At 42.8% G+C, this 12,281-nt stretch overlaps 1 protein-coding gene across 1 annotated transcript in view; it reads right to left on the reverse strand.

Moving 5' to 3' along the window:
- Window positions 1–12,056, reverse strand: part of LOC140188309 (protein ENL-like) — a 126,902-nt gene extending 114,846 nt beyond the window's left edge. The window contains exon 1 of the mRNA XM_072244428.1: window positions 11,930–12,056. Coding sequence (XP_072100529.1) covers window positions 11,930–11,941 — 12 coding nt within the window. The 5' untranslated portion in view covers window positions 11,942–12,056. The remainder of the gene's footprint in view (window positions 1–11,929) is intronic.
- Window positions 12,057–12,281: the final 225 nt, after the last annotated feature.

Here is a 12,281-nt window from a genome sequence, read left to right on the forward strand (position 1 = left end):
AGAGGGACGTCCATTAGAACAGAGATGAGGAGCAATTTCTTTAACTCAAATACACTACAGAGTGTAATCTGGAATTCATTGCCACAGATGGCTGTGTGGGACAAGTCAGTGAGTATATTTAAAGTGGAGTTTGATAGGTTTTTGATTAGCCAGGGCATCAAAGCAGGAGTATGGGATTGGAAGGGATAAATCAGCTATGATAGAATGGTGGAGCAAACTTGATGGGCCAAATGGTGTAATTCTGCTCCTACGTCTTATGGTCTCCTCACAGGAGGAATTTCAGCAAGGTAAAGCTTAAAATTAAACCACTCTCCAAAAGCTCCTAGTTTAGGGTGTATCTGAATTAACCTTCTGGTCCGTATCACATACTACTGCTAGTATCAAAAGTCAGACAGAACAATTGCAAGAGTCACAGGAGGATTGCATGAGATTTAAAAAAGCTGAAAACTTAAGCAGGTAATGGTAAAGTACACTAAAAATCTGGAGTACTGCATACAGTTGTGGTCGCCCCACTATAAGAAGGATGTTGAGTCTTTGGAGAGGGTGCAGAAGAGGATGCTGCCTGGTTTAGAGGGCACGTGCTAGCATGAGAGGCTGGATAAACTCAGGTTGTTTTCTCTGGAGCACCCGAGGCTGACGGGAGATCTGACAGAGATTTATAAGATTATGAGAGGCACAGATGGAGCAGACAGGGAGTATCTGTTTCCTAAGGTTGAAATGTCTAATACCAGAGGCCATGCAAGGTGAGAGAGGGTAGGTTCAAGAAGGGAGTGAGAGTGAAGGGTGCCTGAAAAGCACAACCTGGTATGGTAGTAGAGACATATACGCTAAGAGGCGTTTGGATAGGCACATGGATGTAAGGAAGATGGAGGGGTATGGACACTGGGTAGGTAGGACGGACGAGCGTTTGGGTGTGTTTCATTTGCTTTTTAGCTGGTTCAGGAAAACGCAGAGGGCTGAATGGCCTCCTCCTGTGCGGTACTCTTCTACTAACAAAAGGAAGAAAGCAACTATCAAATTAGACTGCTACCGCTCCTTGCACTACAGCACCCCAACGCCTCCACCATGGTCAGCCTGCCAGCCGTTTCCCTGATTACTCAGAGAATATTGCCAAGGAGAAAGACCAGACTATCCAACGACCTCGCAGACAGCCAGCGTGCTTTTTATGCGTGCATGCTTCTGGTCCACTATTCAAACCAAACTCTTGTAAACAAGCCAAAATTAACATTCAACCAGTTACCTCTCATGCACACACTCAATCCCATGGCCGCACTTTCACGGAGTCATGTTCTTGGTATTATCTGTTTATTATGCCTACTTTATACTTGCAATTTGTCTGCTTTTGCACATTGGTTGATTGTCAGTCTTTATGTGTATTTTTATTCCCACTGATTCTATTGTATTTCTTTCTTCTACTGAGAGCGCCTTCAAGAAAATTAATCTCAAGGTAATATATGGTGACATATACGCACTTTAAAATAAACTTACTTTGAACTTTGAAAATAGAAGCAACTTCTAGAGACTTTTAGACAGCTTGCAAGTAAGGTTTTGCGTGTTAAAAGAAAGCTGAAAATTTATCTAAAGGTGATGCAATTCCCCGGGTATTAAATTAGTGGCTTTCTTAGGCAACTCTCTTCTGCAAGGATGGGGGAAAGTGAGAAGGGAGAAAAAAAATTCATCCCTGGAAGCTACAAGATTCAAGGTTTCTGGAACTCAGACATCTGTGTCAAAGAACGTACTGTTTAATTTCATCATTCTTAAATAGTAGATGAATGTCCTGTCTGGATTTGTATCTGAAAATGGACAAGAGTCTGGATCAGATCATCACTGAACAGCCCAGTAAAATTCCGTGAAGAAGCAACACTATTGACTGCCGCATCGTAACAGCAAGCTGTTTCTTGGTCTTGCTGTGGAAGGGGCGACACCTCTCTGTCCCTTGTTGGTGAGGAGACAGCGCCCTTGGCACATCAGATTGTTAGGGGAACAAAGGTTTTTGTTGGACTGAAGATCGTGGTCTCTCTTTGGGGGCTTGCTGCTGGTTGCTTGGTGGTGGGTGCTGATACTTCCCACTAGAACAGGGGTCCCTAACCTGCTTTGCACCATGGACCTGTTTAATATTGACAATATTCTTGCGGACCGGCCGACCCGGGGTGGTGGGGTGTTCAAGTAGGGTTAAACTCACCTCAACATCTTTACAGTTAGGGTTGCCAACTTTCTCACTCCCAAATAAGGGACAAAAATAGCAGTCAAATACGGGACACTTTACCGCAGAAAGACTACCATGATTATGAAGCCTTGCGCAGGCACCTGTGTGCGCATGCGTGACATGCGCATGTGACGTGCGCATGCGCTAACGTGCCGAATTTTCCCCCCACAAATCAGTTTTGCCTTCACCTTCCCGACAACACCGTACATACATTATTTCTACTTTATATAGGCTGTGTATTTATCATATCATTCCTGCTTTTACTATATGTTAGTGTTATTTTCGGTTTTATGTTTTATTTGGTATGATTTGTTAGGTCATTTTGGGTCTGGGAATGTTCAAAAAATTTTTCCACATAAATTAATGGTAATTGCTTCTTCACTTCACGCCATTCTGGCACGAGAGGTTTCCATAGAAATCAGAGAAACTACAGCACAGAAACAGGCCTTTTGGCCCTTCTTGGCTGTGCCAAACCATTTTCTGCCTAGTCCCACTGGCCTGCACACGGACCATATCCCTCCATACACCTCCCATCCATGTATCTGTCCAATTTATTCTTAAATGTTAAAAAACCCATATTTACCACCTCATCTGGCAGCTCATTCCATACTCCCACCACTCTCTGTGTGAAGAAGCCCCCCCTAATGTTCCCTTTAAACTTTTCCCCCCTCACCCTTAACCCATGTCCTCTGGTTTTTTTCTCCCCTTGCCTCAGTGGAAAAAGCCTGCTTGCATTCTCTCTATCTATACCCATCATAATTTTATATACCTCTATCAAATCTCCCCTCATTCTTCTACACTCCAGGGAATAAAGTCCTAACCTATTCAACTTTTCTATGTAACTGAGTTTCTCAATTCCCCGCAACATCCTTGTAAACCTTCTCTGCACTCTTTCAACCTTATTTATATCCTTCCTGTAATTTGGTGACCAAAACTGAACACAATACTCCAGATTTGGCCTCACCAATGCCTTATACAACCTCATCATAACATTCCAGCTCTTATACTCTATACTTTGATTAATAAAGGCCAATGTACCAAAAGCTCTCTTTACGACCCTATCTACCTGTGACGCCACTTTTAGGGAATTTTGTATCTGTATTCCCAGATCCCTCCGTTCCACTGCACTCCTCAGTGCCTTACCATTAACCCTGTATGTTCTACCTTGGTTTGTCCTTCCAACGTGCAATACCTCATACTTGTCTGTATTAAACTCCATCTGCCATTTTTCAGCCCATTTTTCCAGCTGGTCCAAGTCCCTCTGCAGGCTCTGAAAACCTTCCTCACTGTCTACTACACCTCCAATCTTTGTATCATCAGCAAACTTGCCGATCCAATTTACCACATTATCATCCAGATCATTGATATAGATGACAAATAACAATGGACCCAGCACTAATTCCTGTGGCACACCAGTAGTCACAGGCCTCCACTCAGAGAAGCAATTCTCTACTACCACTCTTTGGCTTCTTCCATTGAGCCGATATCTAATCCAATTTACCACCTCTCCATGTATAGCTAGCGACTGAATTTTCCTAACTAACCTCCCATGCGGGACCTTGTCAAAGGCCTTACTGAAATCCATGTAGACAATATCCACTGCCTTCCCTTCATCCACTTTCCTGGTAACCTCCTCGAAAAACTCCAACAGATTGGTCAAACATGACCTACCACGCACAAAGCCATGTTGACTCTCCCTAATAAGTCCCTGTCTATCCAAATGCTTGTATATTCTGTCTCTTAGTACTCCCTCCAATAACTTACCTACTACCGATGTTAAACTTACCGGCCTATAATTTCCCAGATTACTTTTCGATCCTTTTTTAAACAATGGAACAACATAAGCCACTCTCCAATCCTCCGGCACCTCACCTGTAGACAGTGACATTTTAAATATTTCTGCCAGGGCCCCTGCAATTTCAACACTAGTCTCCTTCAAGGTCTGAGGGAACACCCTGTCAGGTCCCAGGGATTTATCCACTTCAATTTTCCTCAAGACAGCAAGCACCTCCTCCTTTTCAATCTGTACAGTTTCCATGATCTCACTACTTGATTCCCTTAATTCCATAGACTTCATGCCAGCTTCCTTAGTAAATACAGACGCAAAAAACCTACTTAAGATCTCCCCCATTTCCTTTGGTTCCGCACATAGCTGAGTGTTTCATAGGAACACTCTACCTTAGCGGGGGAAATACGGGACAAGGGTGGTCCCGTATGGGACAAACCAATTTAGCCCAATATACGGGATGTCCCGGCAAATACAGGACAGTTGGCAACCCCATGTTCAAGTTCAACAGTGCATGACAGGGAATGAGGAAAGGTGCAGCTGACTCATATCGTTCCCTCACGGCCCGGTAGCACACGCTTTGCGGCCCGGTACCGGTCCATGGCCCAGTGGTTGAGGACCGCTGGGCTAGAACAAGTGGGGGAAAGGGGAGGGGTGATGCTTTGATGCTGTTTGTGTATGGGAGGGGAGCATTGGGGGGGGCGGGTTTCTAACGTTTTTTCTGTCACTCGTTCTTCAGGATTTTCTTCTGTAGATGTCTGAGAAGAGTAAGAATTTCATGCTGTATACTAATATTAAACAGGACCAGCGTCTCAGAGCTTTTATAAAACTCTTATATTATAAAAAGCTCTGAAAATCGTCAACTGGCAAAAGTCAAATGACAGATCCAGAAAGATACAGTAACCAATGATATCCAAGGTCAACATCTCCCCCAAAGCAGATGTTGGAAAATACACTTCACACTGTATCCAAGTTAACATGATTAAAAGGGTACTTCAATGTCTGACCGCACACTCTTCCAATAATAGCTTCTTGCTTAACCGAGCCTTTATCGGTCAGCAAGCACAAAGAATCTGAAATTAGTGACAATGCCAGGACTTGATAACATAGTTTAGATTTTCCCAGGCAATATAATCCAAAAATTGGGAGTAGCACAACATGCCAGAACTGGATTGGATGTGAAAACAATAAAGGAATACAATGGATCTTAGTCAAAGGTTAGCGGTTCAAATCACAGCGTAGCAAATGAGAAAAACAAATTCAATAAATCCAGTAATTTGGGGGTTAACAAGGGGAGGGAAATGGTCATGAAAACTGCCAGATTGATACATTAAAAAATATTTTCAGTAATGCTCTTCATTAGCTTTCATTATTCATGGTCATAGTTTTTCATTGATTTTATTGCCCCTTGTTCTGTGAATGCCTGCAAGAAAAAGAATCTGAGGGTAGTGTATGGTGACGTACGTACTTCGATAATAAATTTACTTTAAACATTACCTGCCTTGCCCCCATCCCCATATAAAGCACAACCAACTATAGTTTTATTTCGTCCTGTGCCACCCCGCTCCCTGCACACACTGTTAGCCACCTTCTCCGTGAGCTTTCTGAGAAAGTCCAGACAACTGTTACTGATTTGGCTTCATTTCCAAGGCAGCTACCATCCAATCACAGTGGATTCCTGTTCCAGGCTCTGATTGCGAGGGGCTTGAATGTAAAGCCAAAGCAAAATAAGGAGCAGTGTTGACTCGGAGCCTGTCCCACTGATAGTATTTAAGTGACATCATGCTATTTTGCCTGGTAGTTCAGTGGACATGTGCTCTGGAAACCAGTAGCAGGCCTGGGTTCAATCACCACATGTGCCAATTCTGGATTTCACCAATAACCCTAACTGATGATAATTTATTGTTAACTAGTGCCATGTAATCCCACCTTGCTGTAGAGGCACTGTCAGTTGTTCATCTTTACCCCCTCCTTTCATTTTCCTGTTCTTCTCCACTCACTTACTCACCCTCCCCTCCTCCATCATACCCACACCCCACAAATGAACTCTTGCACAAATATCTATTCTTGATCCAGAGGTTTGGGAAGCAAGTGCTGGTGGGCTTTTGATCAAAGGACAGCTAAAATCAGTCCTACATTCACTGAGATTTTCCCCAGACCTCTCCTGCTATTAAACAACACGCGCTATTAAAATATTAAGAGCAAACATTTCTGTGAACAAACACAAGAGATTCTGCAGATGCTGGAAATTCAGACCAACACACACAACATTCTGGAGGAACTCAGCAGCTCAGAGAAGAATAAAGAGCTGACGTATTGGGCCGAGACCCTGATAAGATCTTGGTTCTTCTCCATAGACGCTGCCTGGTCTGCTGAGTTCCTCAGGCATTTTGTGTGTGTTGCTTGGATTTCCAGCATCTGCAGATCTTTTCTTGTTTGAGAATAAAGAGCTGACATATTGGGCCGAGACCCTGATAAGATCTTGGTTCTTCTCCACAGACGCTGCCTGGCCTGCTGAATTCCTCGGGCATTTTGTGTGCTTTTCCGAATGCCCAGATTTGCAGAGGGCACCAAACAATCGCAGAGACCAACTGAGCAACCTGGCAACGTGTCTCAGTCGAAGGGCTTGAGCTGCCATGCTGTAAACAACAAGCTCAGCCCAGAGCAAAACCACAAAGCAACTGTTCATAACCGCTTGTTTATTGGTCCAGAGTCTCTGGTTTCATTGTCACTAAAATCAGCAGAAACTGAGGTCCCATCTGATTAGTGGATTTGCACACTGATCTAACCACAGTACAGCTGACAGGAACAACATTTTTTTGTTGGTGTCAAGCAGTAAAGCAGCAGTTTCCCACAAAATAACAAAAACGTGGAAAATCCCTTAATTTGGAACACACAAAACATGCAGCGATTGTTTCTTAAAGACCCAGGAGTAGGGAAGCAGACTACTGGAGCTCTGACTGACGGAAAGAAAGAAGTCAGAGTAAGGTGGGGGGGGGGGGGGAAGGAGGGGAGGAAGAAGTACAAGGTAGCAGGTGATAGGTGAAACTGGGAGAGAGGAAAGGGGCGAAGTAAAGAGCTGGGAAGTTGATCGGTGAAGAGATAAAGACATCTCTGAGGACCTAACCTGGTCACATCAATGTAGTTATAAAGAAGGCAAGACAGCGACAAAACTTCCTTGGCATGTCAACAAAAACACTCAAAAACTTCTATAGATGTACCGTGGAGAGCACTCTGACAGGCTGCATCACTGTCTGGCATGGAGGGGCTACTGCACAGGACCGAAAGAAGCTGCAGAGGGTTGTAAATTTAGTCTGCTCCATCTTGGGTACTAGCCTACAAGGTACCCAGGACATCTTCAGGAAGCAGTGTCTCAGAAAGTCAGCGTCCATTATTAAGGACTCCCAGCACCCAAGGCATGCCCTTTTCTCACTGTTACCATCAGGTAGGAGGTGCAGAAGCCTGAAGGCACACACTCAGCAATTCAGGAACAGCTTCTTCCCCTCTGCCATCCGATTCCTAAAGGGACATTGAACCCTTGGACATTGCCTTACTTTTTTTTAAATATAGATTATTTCTGTTTTTGCATGATTTTTAATCTATTCAATACACGTATACTGTAGTTGATTTACTTATTATTTTTTCTTCTTCTTCTATATTACATATTGCATTGAACTGCTGCTGCTAAGTTAACAAGTTTCACAACATGATGGTGATAATAAACCTGATTCTGGTTCTGATAAAGGGCTGGAGAAGGGGGAATCTGATGGGAGAGGACAGAAGACCGTGGAAGAAAGGTGGGGGAGGAGCACCAGAGGGAGGTGATGGGCAGGTAATGAGATAAGGTGACAGGAGGAAACAGGAATGGGAAATGGTGGTGGGGGGGGGGGAGGGAGGCATTAGCAGAAGTTCGAGAAATTGATGTGAATGTCATCAGGTTGGAGGCTACCCAGATGGAAGGTGCCCTACAAAGTACCCAGGACATCGCTGAGGTGTTACTCCTTTGCAGCGTAGAGGCTGTTCCCCCCCCCCGTGACCATTGCAGCCACTCCTCCTTTTGATGCACGTTAAATGGCAGCATCTGCTCCTACAGGATACAACTGTAAAGCAAGCAGATGACACAAGATTCATTTGCAGCAAACAGGACAGAAACAGGCTGAGGAGAAAACAAACGAACTGTGTAAAGGAGCAAAATACAAGCAAATAAGTTCATGAACAGGTAGACCAAGAGGTATACATACACAAATCTTCCAAGATCATGGAATTCAACCAAGGCTCAAAACTGAGCCTTGAAGCAAACTACCCCAGCCTCACTGCCTCCTTAGTAAACTTGGCCACTGTTCTTCAATATTGCCTCATCCCTCTGAAACCAAGAATTGGAAAGTTTCTCGTTTGTGAGTCCTCCGAAGTTAAAGAGAGTGAAGCATATATTCAGCACCAGCTGCTTCACTCCTCAAAGTAAATTCATTATCAAACGATGCACATGCCGGATCAGCAGCCTGACAGTTATAAGGCAATAACTGTTCCTGAACGATCATTATCCTACAACACCAGGCTGCCTAGCCACGTTTGTGTGATAAAAGGTTTCTATGCCTCATGCCCAATGGTAGAGAAGAGGACACGGCCTGGAGACAGGATGTCTTGGATAATGAATGCTGCCTTCTGGTGGCAACATTCCATGTAAATGTATTCAATAGGGAGGGTTTCACCTGGACTGGGTCATGTCCACCACTTTCTGTAGTCTTTTCCATTCCAGGGCATTGCTGTTTCCATACCAGGCTGTGATGCAACAAGTTGGGATACTCTGCACTGTGTAGCTATGAAAGTTTGTCAAAGTTTTCAATCACATGGACTGGTCCATTGGGGTTCCTTTATCCAGACTAACTACACTACATACACACGGACCTGGTACCTCTCAACATGCCTTGTGTAAAGCCGATTGAAACTCCCTGGAACAGGTCCACAAATCCATTTCTTCAGTCCTTTTACCACGCTGTCAGAGATCATTAATAACATTCGCCTTAACCACACAATTGTTTCTTCTTCCTCCCAATAATCCCCCATACTTAATCCAGAGCTCTCACTTCACATTAAACACAATGCTTCAACATAAACAGTCACCCGGATCCTCCATGGGCGAAAATCCCAAACCTGGTTTAACGTTCGTTACATCAAGATGTTGGCAACACTGAAAACATCCTGTTGCAAATTCATGCGTGATGACACATCTCACTTTTAATTAAAATCTTACTCTAGGTGCACGCCTTCATTTGAAGAAAGAAAACTGAAACAAAAGGGGGGGGGGGAGGGAGAAGTGAATCTTAAACATTCTTTTACAGGTTATTATAGATTTCCTGGCCCCATACAAGTCTGCAGAAACTAATTGCTCCCAGGCATGACTTTTGGAAGACCTAACTGAATATAATCAAACATACAGCACTAAATTACACATGCTTAATAACACAAAGATTCTAAAGGATTCTACAATTTAGTATTGCAGCAAGGTTACATTTGTAAATAAAAATGCCCACAAAACCACCATCTCTTTAGCAAATAATCTAATTTTTCCAGAATAGTTTATTAAAACTGTATATTGTTCCATAAATCAAATCTAAAATCTGTACCTGGCTGTAATCCAATTTGAAAATCCAATACTAAATCTATTATCTTTAGAAGCTATAAACACCCACTTCTAACTAATATGTATCATATATATGGAAATTTTGGACATATTTTCTTGGGCTCCATGTAAATTTTCAGAACCTAAATCAAAAAAAATACTTGCACTGTAAGATGGCAGACTTGCAGTGCTATTCAGAACTTCAGTACATCTAAGAGGTTCATGACATGTTTTTAAAGTATATTTATTGTAATATAGAGAAATAACAGAAAGACATAGCAAGATCCTGCTGGCTGGATTGGAATAAACAACAAATTCATTTATTTCAAACTGCTAGTTGAAGAATAATTATTGGACCTCTTCAAATTCTTTCAAGTATCTTAAATAACATGATGGGACCTTTACACCGTGTCAGCGGTTGAGCGAGCCGAATGCAGATGGAGCCTTAGTTTAAAACCTCATCTAAAATGAGGTATCTCTAGTATAGCACTCCACAGTCTCTGGACTGTCAGCTTAGTAAATATGCTCAGGCACTCACAGAAAGGCTTGAATTAAAACTTCATTAAGCAAGACTCAATATTCTATCCTTAAATCCTTACTGCCATTTGATAAAAGGGGGCATTTTAAAAAAACAGGTTGGCTTAAAATTCATTTAAGCAATCTCTACTGGACACATCAGCTAGAAGCAGCCATGGATTGTCCACACATTCAGGCTGAAGAATCCCCAAACTGTTAATGGACATTATCCTTGTCCAAAAATAATGATTGTCCACTTGAAGAGGCAACTAAAACTGCCATTATAATTTAGAATAGAATTTTGGTTGAAAACAAGAAAATTGGTTTTATTTCAAGTCTATTATCAAAAACATCGAAGCAGTTATCTCACGCAAAGACTACAGCATCATTAGTAGGTCCCTGTGAGACAGCACAAGGCTAACAACACACAAGTTGACTACAGTCAATTTCACCTAGGAAGAAATCCTTCAAATCAAATGACTGCCCAGAAAATATTCTACTTATCATAGCTGGCATTGATTTTGAGCTCTTAAAAAAAAGGATGTATGTTTAATAAGTGCAAGAGAAATGATGAAGCTGCTTGGTTTTCTGTTATTAATATCTTCACAGACAATATTACAAAAGAAGCAAGAAAATATAACCCTTTGATCCAAATTCAAATCTGCCTCGCCTTGTGAAATTAGTACCGCCAACTGGAGATGTGTTTGCGCAGTACTGGAAAGAATTTAAAATGTCACAGCAATCAACTTCCCAGCGGCCAGTGCTGTTAATGATTGTCCTAACCTACACAAGCATACACATTATCTTAGAAATGTTAAATGATGGCTAAGAATTCAAAATCATAAAGGTACCAAACCCAAACATTAGCTGCCTATTTACACATCTACCAAAGTTTGCTTTGTAAAACAACTCAGATTTTTTTTTATTGTTTTGGAAATTTCAATGGATTGCAAGAGTGTCAACTTGTTGAATACCAATAGATGAGGATGCTGAAAATGCTTTGAGCAAAAAAACATTTTTTAATGTAGAAGACATAAAGCAATCTTGCAATCCTGTATGGACAATGCTTCAACACCCAATATGTACATCAAGATTCCCCTGAAAAGGCTTCATGAAATAGCTTAAAGTGATTATTATTAATAATTTTAATATCCTAAAGGGTGCAAGACAGTATGCTGATAGCTTTCCAATATGATTTTGATATATATAAACGTAATTGCTATTTTAATTTTTTTTTGTCGCGATCCTCAAGGAAAAAATCCTTGCCTCAATTTTGTATTATTCCCAACTCCTCCATCTCCAAACCTTAAAGTTTAATATTGAAACAGATATCTTCAAAGCTTAATGCTTCCCTTCTTAAATGTTCAACCTACAACCCTCAAACACATAATTAAATTCAGGATCTCCCAGCCTGGTTCCAGAGACTGTAAATGGCCTTCCTTAAAGATGTACAGTACAGTGCATTTTCAAACCATGTACCTGTCAACTAAACCTAAATAGATTATATTCATATCGCAGAGCTCTTTGTAGTTTAGCTAAGACGACGACAACATTTGATTCGCTGCGTTGATCTATGATTTAAATAAAACAAAACTTTCCAAACGAAACCGGTGGTGATTTTTCAAAATTCCACCAGTGAGCACGGTGCACTTTCACGCTGTGCTGTACGCGTCGCTGAGGTTGTGCAGGAGGCCCGAGGGATCGGGACTCGAAATGCATGCGAGACAACAGGGCAGGGGAAAGGGGTAGGGAGGGGGTGCTGCTTTCAGCGGGGCTGCAGCCCGGCCTGCGGCGCCTCTACCTGATTGTCCATGGCGTTGCTTGTGCACCGCTGCCTCTCCCTCAACCTCCTCCTAATTCACGCTCGCATTGTATCGAGTCGACTTCTCCCACAGCGGAAACACCGCCGATTTGTTACACTGACACTCGGCAACGTTCCAAAACAGAACGTCGCGGTGGCCAATCCGGGACGGGAGGGGCGGGGCCGGGCTCCGGGGTCGCACCAATCACCGCCGTGGGAAGGCGGGATTTCCCGTCGCCGGGACCGCTGGCTGCGGGGATGCTGATTGATGGCTCGAAGGACCACAGGAAAGGAGGCGATCCTGAGCGTCTGGGTCATCCGTCCAATCAGAGGCAGACAGGGGGGCGGACCT

This window comes from Mobula birostris, chromosome 26, assembly GCF_030028105.1.
Source record: "Mobula birostris isolate sMobBir1 chromosome 26, sMobBir1.hap1, whole genome shotgun sequence".
NCBI lineage: Eukaryota > Metazoa > Chordata > Chondrichthyes > Myliobatiformes > Myliobatidae > Mobula > Mobula birostris.